The sequence below is a fragment of the Phoenix dactylifera genome, chromosome 14, assembly GCF_009389715.1.
Source record: "Phoenix dactylifera cultivar Barhee BC4 chromosome 14, palm_55x_up_171113_PBpolish2nd_filt_p, whole genome shotgun sequence".
NCBI lineage: Eukaryota > Viridiplantae > Streptophyta > Magnoliopsida > Arecales > Arecaceae > Phoenix > Phoenix dactylifera.
The window spans coordinates 15,857,214-15,872,366 of NC_052405.1; the positions used below are offsets into that span (position 1 = coordinate 15,857,214).

Below are 15,153 nucleotides of genomic sequence, written 5' to 3' on the forward strand. Positions count from 1 at the left end.
TTAGGTCAAGCATTTTTAAGCTCTTTAGATTAACTGACCTGATCTGAAACAATAAAAAATCAAACTAAAATAGGTGAGGTACGTACCTTGCCCACACTCTATTCTTTATTCCTTTTAACTCCCCTTTAGATAAAAAAAGAAGAAGAAAAGATACCAAACCAGCTGATATCAGAGGGAGTTTTCCATCATACAGCATTGAGCTTGCTTACAATTTGGTTAATCTCCTCACAAACATCTTCAACTGCTGTTTTCAACAAATCAAAAATTTAATTCCTACCTACTCAGATCATTTAGCTGTCTAAGCATGAAAGGTATCTACGTGGATACCAAACATGGTTGAATTTGTGTTTTCGGGGACTTGTTTCGGTAGAACTTCTGATTTAATATTCTATACTATGCCAGATTTGCATTATGTTGATAGGTTGCTTCCTAAATATGTTTCCAATAAACTAAGTTTCATATCAGTTACCAGGTAGAGGCCCCAATTATTGAATATTCTCTTGACAGAGAATTGGTCTTTGGTCCTGTCACTGAAAGAAACTTTCAATAAATACAAGCTTATAGATAAAAAGGGAACTTGTACACATATAATGTAGTTTGTCCATAATCTCCTTGATCATGGACATGGTCAATAAATGGATGTCAAGAGGAAGAAGAAGTAATATAGTACTGTAGAGAATGGATAAACAAAGAAGGGTCAAAAAGGCAAGGTCCTAGCATACAGGAAATTAACCAAGATACTTTGGTTTACTCATTTTCCTTTATTTAATAACATGGTGACCACTAAGCCACAACCATTTCATTGAGAAAAAAACAAAGTACTTGGATTTATCGTGGTTCGACGATGATTCAAAGTCGTGTTCAACTATTCGAGAGAGATCATTTCTTTTCAATAGGTATTTGTCTTCTAACTCCTCATGTCTTGGGATACATGGAGACTGAGGGTTCACAGTGTGAGACTTCAACACATTATAGCTAAAGATGCTGGCAGTTTCTAAGATGCAAGCACATTATAATTGGGAACATGTCAATTTTTTTCTTTGCTAAACCTGCATAACTCCTAAAGCAATAAGTTATTATTTCAAAATTCTATTTAGTGAAGCTAAGGAAGCAATTTGATGGCTTAGAAATTTTTTTTTTCTATTTGTAATTTACATGAAACCTAATGGAGTATTAACATGATAACCTGATGCCACACCTTACCAATTCATGCATAGACTCATAAAAAGTAGGCAGAAAGCAATTTGGCATGAACATCTGAATCACTACTCTTTTCTATATACTTTTAGAAGAAATCTGGATCTCATTTGACTCATTGAGTTAAATCGATCAGCTCGAGCTTAGCAATCAATTAATCCCAACCTAAGATGCTGAATAGGAGAATAGCATAGGGGCTGAATCCTTTCCTCAGAATGGAATGATCTGTTTTTTAAAATTAAGTGGTGTTTCTTGGATTATATGAAACTTTTTTACCAAAAAAAAAAGAGAAAAAAGAAATCTATTTGATGTTGGATAATTCCAACGGTCACTAGGTGTGCCTTTCCTCCCTTGTCTGCTGACCAGGAAAAAAAGTTATGGAAACGTTTGTCTTGAGTTCGTAAGCCATGTATGGTTGGACCACTTAGGCAAGTTTAAATCCCACTTGATCTGACATCACCTACGGTTGGACCCTCCCTCTATAGGCAAATGGTCCTTGTGGGGGTTGATAGATTCCTAAGGGAAGGATTATCAAAGTTACAAAAGAAATGATCTTCTTTGTTAGAACTAGGGCTGCAAATAAATGTAGCTAGCTATTGATGAATAACTTTGAATTTCTTCATTAAACAGCTCCATCAAGTATGTTTGATTTATAAATGATGTGGCCCAAATCTAACCTACCAGACTAATCATGGGTTGACATATGAGATCAAAAGAAATATGTTTTAGTTGGACTTGTATTTCTTGTTGAAAATATTTTGCCTATAAACTTCTATATCTTTATTTTATAGAAGTATTGTAAGAGAATAATCTATTAGAATAAAATCAGAAGATTGAAAAGAGCTTGCTTGGATCGAGGCGTGTGGTATATACTGGCCTAAAAACGTGATTTGCCCCTTACGTACAGGTCTACGGCGATCTCATTCTCAAGGTACAATAACTCAGCTTAGTCCGATCTTTTTCTAACGAGCACGATCACTGTGGACGTTTGACCCGATCGACTCCTTCAAATGCTCAGAAAAAATAAAAAGATAGAAAGTAGAAAGTTGAAGAGTGAAAGAACTCTATGTTTGTGAAAGAAACTCTTGATAAATAGAGTACCAGTAAGGAAGAAATTAGATTTCTTTTTATTAATTCCGAGAAGTCTATTTATAGACTATATCGGAAAGACTAAAGAGATGAGATAGTTCCGAAGATACGCAATGTTTTGGAAACACTGTATCATTTCGGAAACCAACGTTCTCTTTCGAAAAGTTACAACTAGAGGTGACTCACAAAAAAGTATTTTAAAGCATTTAAAACGACTAAAGATTAGGAGATAAGAAAAGTTATTTTTTTTTAATTAAAACTCTAACATTTCTGGACTGACTCGGATTAGACTCTTTTTATATGCTTTTAGATGAAAGCTGGATCTCATTTTACTCGTTGAGTTGAATTGATCGGCTCGAGCTTTGAATAAGAGATTTAATAATAACAATCAATTAATCCCAATCTAAGATGCTAAATAGGAGAATAGCATAGGGGCTGAATTCTTTCCTCAGAATGGAATGATCTGTTTTTTAAAATTAAGTGGTGTTTCTTGGATTATATGAAACTTTTTTACCAAAAGAAAAAAAGAAAAAAGAAATCTATTTGATGTTGGATAATTTTCAACGGTCACTAGGTGTACCTTTCCTCCCTCTCCCGCTGACCAGAAAAAATTGTTATGGAAACGTTTGTCTTAAGTTCATGAGCCACGTATAGTTGGACCACTTGACAATTATAAATCCCACCTGGCCTGACATCACCTACGTTTGGACATTCCCTCGATGGGCAAATGGTCCTTGTGGGGGTTGGTAGACATACTTGGAGCCTGACTCCCATTTTTATGATAGATTCCTAAGGGAAGGCTTATCAAAGTTACAAATGAAATGATCACCTTTGTTCGAACTAGGGCTAAAATAAATGTAGCTAACCATTCATTAATAGCTTTGAATTTCTTCATTAATAGCTTTGAATTTCTTCATTAAACACGTCCATCAAGTATGTTTGATTTGTAAATGATGTGGTCCAAATCTGACCTACCAACCCAATCATAGGCTGACATATGAGACCCTGGGCAATCTGTTTTAGTTGGATTTGTATTCCTAAACTAATTTAGAGAAGAAAAGATGAGAATTAACTCTTCACTTAACTCTAGACGCCATAATCCAACTCCAGCGGAACCAAACTCCTCATCTATAAAAAAAAGAACTCGATGTACCAGGTACACGTACAATACATGACCATACCATACTCTTTATCTCTACTCTTTATTTCAAGTCTTATTGCCAGTTCTTTAGCTAATTTAAGTATCAGAGGGCCCTCAACTGGATTAGCTCTAACAATCTCCTATCTTTTGCCTTCCAAGCAGATTGATCGGCGCTTTCCAAATCATCAGATTGGATATTTCTTGATAAAAGTAAACTAACCAAGTTTGATCATAAATTAAAGCCCAAAACATAAATGAGCCTGAAACTTTAATTATGTAAATAAATAAAATCTTGGCTAGATTCAATAACAATCTTAGTTCCTTTGAGACATGAACTCAGCTCATCTACACCCTCATTAAGATTATCATTATCTTATTATTTTATGGAAGAAGTAGCGCTACCTTAGCATTTCTCTTCCTCATTGAAAAGTGACTCACGCAATGAAAAATCTTCTATCCTTTCTCGTAATTAAAATTTAAAATATAGTTAATTTTTTCTAAAAAAAATTAAAGATCGTTATCAATTGTGCGCCATCACCGTCACAAAATATACCATCCTTCGCATTCTTCTACGGCATCCTGTCCATCAATAACGTTAATGCTATATACAAAAAAATATATCTCATCAACTTGAAGTTTTCAATGATAGATAAATACTTTGTCTCATCTAAAACTATCATATTCTATTGTTGAAATAAAATGTAATCTGCCTATCCTAAAATAACAAATGATAACAATAAAATAATTGGATGATCCGAATGCATAGTTCTTCATGATTAAAATGTTGGAAATCAATATAAATATTAAACTTTAAAATATATTTTAATTTAAGAAAGTCCAAATAATAGCTATTAAAGCATGAAATAATAACTACCCATTATATATATCTTATCACCTGCCAAAATGTTGTAACTGCTCCCTGTCTGATCTGGTTGCTGTGAGAAATATATACTTGTTCGCTTCTCTTTTCGCTTTGGACTTGGCATCTCTCTTATCGTCTTCTCCCTTCGTTTCACATAGCGGTTCCCCTGGTGCATTTGGAGTGCGTTGGTGGGAAAGGAAGACTTTGAAACACACGACTCTGTGGCGCTCGTCAACGGTATTTTTTTCTTCTCCCCTCTCTCGAGTTAGCTCTCCTCACCATTCTGGTCTCTCTCTTCGTTTGGGTCTGCGAAGAGGTGGTCTCCAATCGCGAGTCCAAGGAGGAGACTTTGAATCTATTCTCTTTTGTTTATATCTTGGAAAGGAGAGACAGAGGAAGGGGCGTCGGAGGAAAGAAGGCACCTTTCACGCTTTCGGGACTTTTTTCTTTGTTCTGGACTCGAAAGCATCGAATGGCGGTGAGTTCTTTTACATTCTGGGTGTGGGGTGTTAGTTTTCTTGGGAAAGGTGGAATCTTGGCATGTGAGTCCTGTTCATTTTCTGATTGCTTAGCCTTTTAGTTCAAGAATTAGCGGAATTTTATTGCCTTTTTTTGGTTAATTATTTGATTAATTTGATCTTTTCAATGATTTGGTGTTAAGAGTTGGTTGTAGGGAGAGCTTGATGGGTTTGTAAATGGGGTTTTCTGCTGATCTTCCTGTTTCTGTTTCTTTTAGTGTTTGTTATAGAGGAAACTTTTGTTCTAAAATGATGCTTTAGTAGCAATTAGATGGTATCATTTGTGAGGACCCGTGCGCCCATGTGTTTAGTCCCACATCGGCTATACAATGATAAATCCTAGGTAGGCCGAGGAACTCAAATAATATCTTCCAGCTAGTCTTTTAATATTTGGGTAGAAAAAGATACTAGAATTGAGGATATTGTGTTGGAAGTGAGATTTCCAAGGATGAGGGACATGGTACTGGGATGTGCTTATTGTCCACTTTCTTCCCCTTTTCTCCTTGTGTGCAATCTCTGAAGTTCTCTTGTTGCTTAGATTTTAGTTTAATTTGGTTGAAATGAGATTCATGAGAAGGAATTGCAAGCTTGTGCATATTTGGAATGATCTCAGGATTATTATATTTTAGATGGTACTAATTTATCATTTTTATGATTTTAATGAGAAAAATCTAACAGAATTGAGGATAGTTTGTTTGGAGTGAGTAGTCTGGCTCTTAAGTTGGTAACTTGGATTTTCAAGGATGAGAGACATCATAGGGGGACAAATGGGTTTCTGGGCATCTGACTTACTTGCGCCAATTACCTCCTTCTTTTCTCCTTCTTCCCTCTGTATGAACGCTGATGTTCTGTTGTTGCTTTGATTTAACTTTAATCTGGATGAGATGAGATTGATGAATAAAAATTGCAAGCTCTTGCATATTCAGAATGATCTCAAGGTCCAAGAGGCTCTTTTAGGAAATTAAAATTTTCAGGTTTAATTTGAGAATGTGGATGTCAGAATTTTAGTAGATAGATTTTTTGAATCTTTGATGATTTGTCGTGGATAAATTTTGCCTAGATTTATTCTCATTTTGCTTTTGTTAAGGGAGGTACTTTGGAAGCATACTTTTTGGACTTACTATTTATCAGGCTTGCTAAAAGTTTAGAGGAATTTGATTTAAGAATTGGGTTGCTTTAATTAATACCATGGGTTTTGGAAGGGATCATTGGATTTCTACCATCAAGTATGAAGGAGAGAAACGTGGGTTTGGAGCAGATAGAGCCAAGCTATTTGTTTGAACTTGAAATGATCATGGTGGAATCAGGCTTTCAGACCATAGGAAAATAGTGTATTATATTCTTAAGGTGTTTTGGCAACTATTATTCTAGTCTTTCTTTTGGTTCAGAGAGTGGTGTTATGCATGGACTATTTGATTGTTGGTTTGAGAAGGAAGAATAAAAATTAGGGAATTTGACCTTGTATTGATGGTCTTGTCCGTGCTACCGCAAAATGAGATCATTTTAGTCATCAATTTCGTGGGCAGGAAAAATATGTATGAGAAGATCTGGAGTTCTAGTGACCTTGTTTTGGCTTCAATGGCAAATCTTTGTTTTCATGCACCAAATGGTATAGTTTTTCATTGTTGTTTCTGATAATCAATCACCATGAGTTTCTATTTTTGTAAGTATTTTTTTGGTTTGAATGCAAATATGGTGAGTACCATTTGACTAGCAAGATCAATGGTTATATTTCCTTAAAAAAGTAGAAATAGTTGTATTGTATCTCTGGCTTCCAAGTATGTGATATTGGTGCTTAAATTTGTCATAGATTCACCATTTATATGAAATCTTGCAACATGTCCTTCTTAATGCAATTATTTTGAGGTTCTTTTTCTGTGTCATTTTCCTCTTATAATGCTTTAGACACTGCTGTCATAAAACACCTGCAAAAGTTGTCCATTGAGGCATGCTTGTCATTTTCTTATCCCTTCATCATTTTAAGTTGGTAGTGTATGTTATGTCTATGTACGATATCCTGAGTTCTATGAAGTTTAAACATGATGATGTAGAGAAACATTTTATGACAGTTTCAAGACTAGCTTTTATTGTCTGCATGAGTATATTGGTATGAGTAGAAAATCCTGTTTAACAGGAATGAGGATACTGAGGCAATTCCTCAGATAAAGTTTAGAAGCTTGGAGATAGGAATTGATATATAAACAGAAGCTCACAAATGACACCTTTAGTGTTTATTGAGAAAAAACACTTGAAATGGTTTGTCCATCTATAGCTAGTTCCGAAGATGGTACCTTGAGGAGGGGGATGTGGAATCTTTAACAGTAAATGCAAAAAGAAGAGAAAAAAAATTGGATGGAGCTAGCCGTATAGATCTGAAGACATCTCATGACTTGTCAATTTGATAGGAAACAAGGACAGAGTAGGATCTTTACACGAATCCAGCTATATGAAATAAGCTTGTTGTTTATGCATAATATCTCCATTATGTTCAAATTTCAGTCATGATGAGCTGACATTTCAACTTTTCATGATGATAAGTACATTACCCTTGAAAGAGTTCAACTTATAACTAGATAGATTTTTGTTTACATTATAAAACACATAATAGTAAATTGCATTATCTAAACAATAACTATATAAACTTAATAATAATGTTGGATTATAAGTTGGATGTTAAGTGCTAGGATTGCTTGCTTCTGAGTAGAAATAGAGATGCCTGCATATATGCTTAAGGATTGCGTAAGCACCAAGGTTGCCAATCTTGATATTTGCTTGACATTTTTAGTGCATTTTCCTTCTAAGATTTTGGACATGAAGTACTAGGCTTGTATGCTTCCGACTAGAAATCAAGATGCCCTCCAAACTTGCACTTGATGTAGTTTCTTTGCCTTCTGTGGCTATCACCAGTTCTTGGTTCAGTGTGTTTCACTACCTAGAGTCAAATTTCAATATGAGAGGATAACCAAACTAAAGATTCTGTAGAGGAATCACCCGTCTCTAATCCCCAATTATTTGATGTGAACCAGGCATTTCTGCCTCTCTTTCACGTTGCATACACTGACTTTGAATCAAAGGAGCCTTCTTTATATTGGTGCACATCAATTTCCAATGTGTTAACTCATAGATCACCACTACCTCTGGCCTGTTTCAGTTACCACATTGATGTACATTGATTTCCTTGCATCACATTTTTTTGATGGATGAGCTTACTTGCCCAAGCAGCTTAGTTAATGTTAGATGGAGATCACTTTTCCTACTAATTTTGGTGTTCACCGTGAATTGAACTTACTCTTTGGATGCATTTTTGTTTGGCATCCAGCTCTCAGAAAATTATCCCTAGTCAACTTTTTACTTACAAGCAGCCATCTAATTGTTGGACTGCATCCTTGCTCATACGAAACTCTTGCACCTCGTTTTTTCCTTGTCACTTTCTCTCTGTATAATTTGCTCTCAAGTTCAATTTTAGTTTCAGAATCCGTCATTAATACATTTGGAAATGAGGAAAGTTGTCTTTGTCAGGCCTGCTTTATATTAACCTTCCAATCTAGTAAATGACCTTACTTGTCAGGCCTTGTTCAGTCCAATTGTGCTTAATCACGTCGCTTATTTTTGGTCAATTCATCAGGTATTCCCCTATGCAATTCCCCAAAAAGAATTCATATCACTTTTGTTGAAGTTGCTAGAGAAGACTTTTAGTTGAAGTTGCTAGAGAAGACTTTTAGGCAGCAAGATCTTTTTTTTTAAATTTTTTTGTACATGATAAAGGCTGAACTGCTGAAGCACAAGGACCTATTCATGTGAGTATTTTAAGGATCTGATAGAAGAGTTTTCAGTTCTCTGATTTCCATTAATGAAGAGAATGATGGAGAAACAATTGTAGAGTGTCAGTAGCTTGAAAGCAGGAAAATGGATAGACTTGCTCCCTTGTTCCCATTGATGGCACCAAGCAGAAACTGCAGTGAACTTGTAAAAGACATCTTACAAGACAACATAGGATATAGCAGAATTGGCCATGAGAGGGAATATTTATCAAATATTCTATGGTGGAAAATCAGGCGTTTGGGTTATGGGGAAAAAGTAGTGATAATAAAAATGTTTAAGCAAAATAAATTACAATTGAATTCTTGGCAATGTCTTTAGGTGCTTGTGGATTGAAGCTATGAAGGACAGAGTTGTTGATGAATACATAAGAAGGTTAATGTTAAGAGGCCTATCGCATACCAAGAGGAATGATCCTTTGGCATGTTTTGGGGATGTGCAATTAGATTTCCTTGCAAAGGAGGGTTCTCATGTTAAAGTAGAAGAGTTGGAAGAGACAAGGAAGAGGCCAAAAATGACCTGGATGGAAGTTGTGAGAACCTGTGCGGGCGTGTGTTTAGTCCCACATCGGTTATTCGCCAGGAAGATCTTGGGTACTTATATAGGACTAAGGAACCCAAATAATACATTCCGGCTAGCCTTTTTGGGTAAAATCCTAAGTAGTTATAAATGGTATCAGAGCGGACCCGGCTCATAACCTATATAGACTAGGAGACACTGCAGCACAGATCCATTAAAACTAACCACGAGTTAGTCTGACAAGAACGTCAGGGTTTGAGCAGAGGGAGTATGTGAGGACCTGTGCGGGCGTGTGTTTAGTCCCACATCAGTTATTCGCTAGAAAGATCTTGGGTACTTATACAGAACTAAGAAATCCAAATAATATCTTTTGGTTAGTCTTTTTGGGTGAGGTCTTGGGTTGTTACAGAAGTAGTAAGATATGATACATACAACACTAAAGGAACTAATATAGGATCAATTTACTCAGGATATGTTGAATAGAAATGAATGAGAATAGAAATCTAATATAGATCATGATCGGTCTATTTTTTGACAAAAAGTCTACTTACAAAAACTTGGGATGCTTCTAGGAAAAATCCCTGGGTTGTTCTTCACCTAAACAAGGACACTTGCTATCGAACTGAAAGACATTGCTGATTGTTATGTATCAAGCAGACAAGCAAATTATGAGAGCAGGCAACATTCAACTCTGATTTATTATTATGACTTCAATTTTAGTCTTCCGTGCAGGAACATGTTGTCTAGTAGATTGATACTCGATTACATTTTTATTGTTCAGTAAATAAGAAAAGCTGTTTTTTTTCTTTGGCTGCAGCAGCAAGCTCATGTTCCTAAATTTGGCAACTGGGAAACTGCTAGCACTGTCCCTTATACACAATATTTTGAAAACGCTAGAAAGAATAAAGGTGGAGCCAAGATGATCAATCCAAATGATCCTGATCAAAACCCAGAAGCTTATGCTGATGATGTATCACCAGTACAAGCACCTCCAGTTAGAGCTGGGACTAATCCTGGGGCTCCAGGATTGAAGGATGGACGATCCACAAGGAGAGAAGATGGTGATTTTCGACGAACTACTGAACTTCCTCTCCGTAACGAAGCCATGGGAAGAAAACCTCCAGCAGATCCACCTCATCGGCGGCATGGAGACCGAGGAAGCCATGGTCGTTTGCATGAGAGGCCAGGCAAAATAAATGCTGGAGATCCATCTTCCCTTCATCCCTCCTATCAGGCAAGATCTGGAAGCAGAGGTGGAGCACATGCTTCTTCATTGGAAAGAAAGGTTTCATCAGAAGGGCATGGACCTTTTCCCACCACTCCAGGAAGATCCAGAAAGAAGTCTGGTGGGCAAGGCTATGAAACAGTAAGCACGGAACTTCTTAATCAATTTTGCATGCATGCACACAATCAGATGCACGTAGAAATTTTTGTGGAATTTTTTTTTTTGGAATTAGCTTCTGAGCATTAAGATAATGTTGCGAACAGCCTGAGAAAGATTTGACAGTTCCAAGGTTTGGTGCATGGGATGAAAGCAATCCTTCATCAGGAGATAATTATACCGGCATCTTTAACAAACTGAGGGAGATTCGAGCATCTCCAACTTCAAATGCTACTGATGTGCCATCATATTCCAATGGTCGCCAGAGAGACAGAAGTCCTGAAAACAAGGTAAATGATCAGGCCACTCTTCTTTGTGTACATAGTAGATTTTTTCGTAGTAGATTTCTTACTAACGACTCAACTAGTAACTAGCTTTTGAGTAACTACTAGACACTGAGTTTTCTACGGTGGAATTCATTTGCATGTTTAGGCCACACCTTAAAGCTTCTAGTTACATGTGGGGAAAAAAGAAAGAAAGAAAGAATGAGATGCTTGTTTTCACTTTCGTCTGAAAATTTAGTCCTATGCTCACGCTCGTAGATCTAATCAAATTTCTAGTGGGCCATCATAGATGTTTCAATATAGATTTCATATCTGGTTTGGCATTACAGTGAGTTTCGTGGGTTTTCTCTTCTCGGCTGTATTCAAGACTTCATTTTTTGCCTACAGAATATAATCAACCTTCTTGTCAAAAATACAGCCTTAAAACAGTTTTTCTCAGAAAATCATATGTACTTCTTATTATTTGCTAAATTGTGCTCCCTTGTTTTTCTTGTTTTTTTTTCTTCTTCTTTTTTCTTTTTGGTTACAGAAATGTTCGTGCTTGAGCTGGTTAGGAAAGTAAGAACAGAGCTACCATCGAGTCTATGAAGGTCCGTGCCTGTAAATCATCTCCAAAGAAGGCTGGTTTTATGGAGATCTTTTTCTTAGAAATGTATTATTTTTCTGCTTGTGTGTCTTCCTTATCCTTATGAGTATTTATATGCGAACGGATGGACCCTTTTCCTTGGACACATTAATATTTTTCCAATTATATTTGAATCATGATGCGAGGTACTAAGTTGCTCATTCTTTTATTCTTTTCTTGGATGTGGTGTCCTTACGATTTCAAAGGCCTTTGTCTCTTCTTAGGAGCTTGGAAGCTCTCTTATGAGGAAAACCACATATTTGCAAAATATTAATAAACCAAAAGAAATAAATCCAAAAGTCAGCAATGCTTGACATCATGGATGAGAATACTGGATTTGTTGTTGCTCATATGAATGAAATTGCTCTAAGAAAGCTTTCTCTATTAATAAATGATTGCAGATCATCCATGGTATCTTTCAAACCCAAGATCATTCAACCTCATGTCAGGTGTTCTATAATTCTCCCAAGCATCATTCAGATGCTATGCATGAACAAATCAAATCCTACCAATGGTCACATCATAATCTTGCTAATTCTAGATCCTGTCAATCATGCCAAGGGCAACTCAATCTCAGCTTTTATTGCCAATCATATCAGGGACACTCAAAACAGGGTTTTGATGAGACATCTTCCTCTGTCTGCTTACAAGCATAGGCTCCAAACAAGGCACAATCTTTAGGGGGCAATCCTTCCAATTCTTCCCTCTCTTTCCAGCTTGTTAGGAGATAACCTCTAAAATCCAAAAACATTAAAAATCTCAAAACTATTTGCTACTAGTTTTTATTTAGAACAACTTGGGCTGCAAATAGGTCGGGTTGATCCGTGACCTGACCCGACTTGCTTAGACCCAACCCGACTCGTTTTGGAGGATCCGTCGGGCCGAGTTGGTCCTAAAATTAGACTCGTTCCATTTTTCCAGTCGGGTCTGGGCTTACTGAATTTAGACCCGACTCATTTGAAATTTGGATAATTTTGGATTTTCAATCCTACGATCCGACCTGATCCGACCCAAATTTGTAAAATTAATTTGGGCCCGCAGGCCGCAACTCGTGAGGGTGCAAACAAGTTCTGAAGCCATAGATGGATTGACTCGAGCCGGACCCGACTCAGACCCGAACGGATCCGACTCGGACCCGAACTAGACTTGAATTTTTTGGGTTGGGTCAAGGTTATATATAGATCTGATCCGATCTGAATGATCTTTAGGTCAAAAATTGTAGCGGTGGATCCGACTCGACCTGACCCAATTTTTTATTGGGTTGGATCTGGGTCCAAATTAGAATGCGAATAAGGAACTGGGTTGGGTCAGGGTTACTTATGACCCGACCCATTTGCACCTCTAAAAACAATGTTCTCCACCTTCCAACTAGTTCTTTAGATCCAACATGTTCTTCACAATTTTGAAGTTTCCTGCACAAATCTGCATTTCTATGATAGTGTGGTATGAAGAACAAAAGCTTGGCCAACCACCTCAATATACTGGATTCATCAATGAGCATAATGAGAATCTATGTTAGCACCCCCCCCCCCCCCCCCAGGAGGCAAACTTGGTAAGGAATGGAAGGTCTTTTCTGGGCATTTTTGATAAGCTAGGCATGAGTTGAAATTTCATTTTCTCCAAACTTTGCCAACCAATTAGAAGTGTTCTCAAGATAGGAAGGTGATGGAGCTTGAAGTTAAAGCTTGATTTAACTAGGATTCTCCACACAATTAAAGCACCATCCTCATATGCTCATAATTTACTATTTTGATCAAGTATATATTCCAATCCTTCACCACCATCACACTTACCACAACACTTATCACAATTAGGTGCTCAGCTTGGCTTGCACATTTTGTTTGCCATCAATAAAAGACTCTTTTCCTTCAATAAAACCGCAGCCACCATGTGGTTCTTTCAATATCACCATTGGTTGGCCATCTATAAAGGGCCGGTTTTTATTTTCTCCAAATCTTAATTCATTAACATAATTTCATTTGCATATAGACTAGGATCCTCCCCTCGCATGATCTGTAATTTCAAAATCATATATATGATTTTGAAATTACCAATTAAAAAAAAATAATTTTAGGAACACCTTTTTCTATTTTCCTGTATATCTGGTGGGTTTTCTTAGTTTCTATTTGGGATCATGGGGGTTAAAATAAAGAAGAAACATGGTAAGGATTGAAAAAAAATAATCAAGAATAGTCAAAATACCTGGAAATCTAAAAATAAAAATATATCTAAAAAATGGCATAAAAATCCAAAAGTCGGAATTCCAAAAAAAAATTAAAATAATTGAAAAGAAAGCACGCCAAACCCCTGTACCTACACCCATTGAAATGTTTGTTTATTGTAAGATAATCTCCGACGCGACGCACAATGCCCCATGCAAATCCGATCGATGCGCACAAAAGAAGAGATTGTCCATCGCCAAAAAAAAGAGCAAGTCCGTGATTGGGCAGAACATTTTGCAAATAACATCCCAAGGGGCAAGAGGAGTTGTACGCCTTGTACGTAATTTTGTCTCCATGAATTAATTACCTACCAATTCACTAACCCTATTTTGATTGGGGTTATGAAAGAGAAGATGGATGGAGTTGAAAATGTGGATGGCCCTCATCCATCGTTTGATTAAAAAAATCTTAGAAAGGATGGATAAAAAGAAGGAATTGGCCAGCCCACCAATTTGCATCCTTCCAAATTGGAAGAATGTGAGGGGAGCACGTGAGATGTAGACTTCTACATTAGCAAAAATATTCCTCATTTTTGATAAAACCCTAAGACTTCTATGTTTCTATTTATATTCATTTTTTTAGTTAACCATTTATATATAATTAATTAACTATTTAAATTAAATTATAAATTAATTTGTTATTTATATAATTAATGTATAAATAGATTAATTCATATATAATTAATTTATAAAATCATTTGTTTAATCAAATTAAGTAAAAATTAAGTATTTATATAATTTTGGATATATTTTTAAATTATAAAGATTATAAATTTATATATTGCTCAGCTTCTTTAGTATAAAGAAGCACTATAAATTGATAAAAATAATATTTTTTTAATCAAATGATAGTTTAGTAAAAATGCCATACGGATATTATCCATCCTTTTATATTTCACCAAACATATGGGAAGATGGATGGAAGACCTATCCATCCATCCTTCCTCCAATCCATCCTTCATATATCATATAGAAAAAGACTAATAGGGACAAAGTTCGCCGTCTCCGTACTAGATCCTGTACCAGTACCATATTAATTTTAATATCAGGATGGTACGGTATGGAGTGCTTTTGGCATACCGAATGTCTTTCGTACTATGTACTGGTACTGAACCGAACCGAACTGGTACGATATGATATGCTATGTACCGTCTGGTTCGAACTATTAGAGATATTATAATTGGTCCTCGGAGAACTACATATGTTCAAAGGCACTTTATGTTGGGCCAAACTCAAGCCATCGACCCTCTCCTCTTAAAGGGAATCAAATTAGCAAGCTGACAATACTTTAATTTAGAAACTGTAGCCCAGAAGCTAGGTTCCGCACAAGCATAGTCACTTTAGAAGGCTTGAGGAAAGTCAAGGAACCCTAATTGCCAAAGCAAATGATTCTGAAGTGGATCAAGGGGTGAACCTACAAAAGTTCAAGATCAAAAGAGCCCCTTTGAAAAATGTAGGGAACTTTAGAAGGATGCTGCTCCCATGGATCTGGATGTA

At 36.3% G+C, this 15,153-nt stretch overlaps 1 protein-coding gene across 2 annotated transcripts; it reads left to right on the plus strand.

The window, feature by feature from the left end:
* Positions 1 to 4,339: 4,339 nt before the first annotated feature.
* LOC103710827 (RPM1-interacting protein 4-like) lies at positions 4,340 to 11,602 on the plus strand. 2 transcript variants are annotated; one of them, XM_008796726.4, is made up of 5 exons: positions 4,340 to 4,526; positions 4,674 to 4,767; positions 9,963 to 10,511; positions 10,634 to 10,816; positions 11,340 to 11,602. In XM_008796726.4, exons 2-5 carry the CDS (start codon positions 4,762 to 4,764, stop codon positions 11,370 to 11,372), a joined length of 771 nt encoding a protein of 256 aa, XP_008794948.1. In that variant the 5' UTR covers positions 4,340 to 4,526; positions 4,674 to 4,761; the 3' UTR covers positions 11,373 to 11,602. The 2 variants fall into 2 exon arrangements, with proteins under 2 accessions (XP_008794948.1, XP_017699213.1); XM_017843724.3 differs by having other exon boundaries at positions 4,340 to 4,767; positions 9,966 to 10,511.
* The last annotated feature ends 3,551 nt before the right edge of the window (positions 11,603 to 15,153 follow it).

What these genes read in the sequence shown, in the direction of transcription:
- LOC103710827 (XM_008796726.4), top strand. An exon ending in GTGGGCAAGGCTATGAAACA is followed by an intron (nt 10,512 to 10,633) that starts GTAAGCACGGAA and finishes TGTTGCGAACAG; the next exon opens with CCTGAGAAAGATTTGACAGT. An exon ending in ACAGAAGTCCTGAAAACAAG is followed by an intron (nt 10,817 to 11,339) that starts GTAAATGATCAG and finishes TTTTGGTTACAG; the next exon opens with AAATGTTCGTGCTTGAGCTG.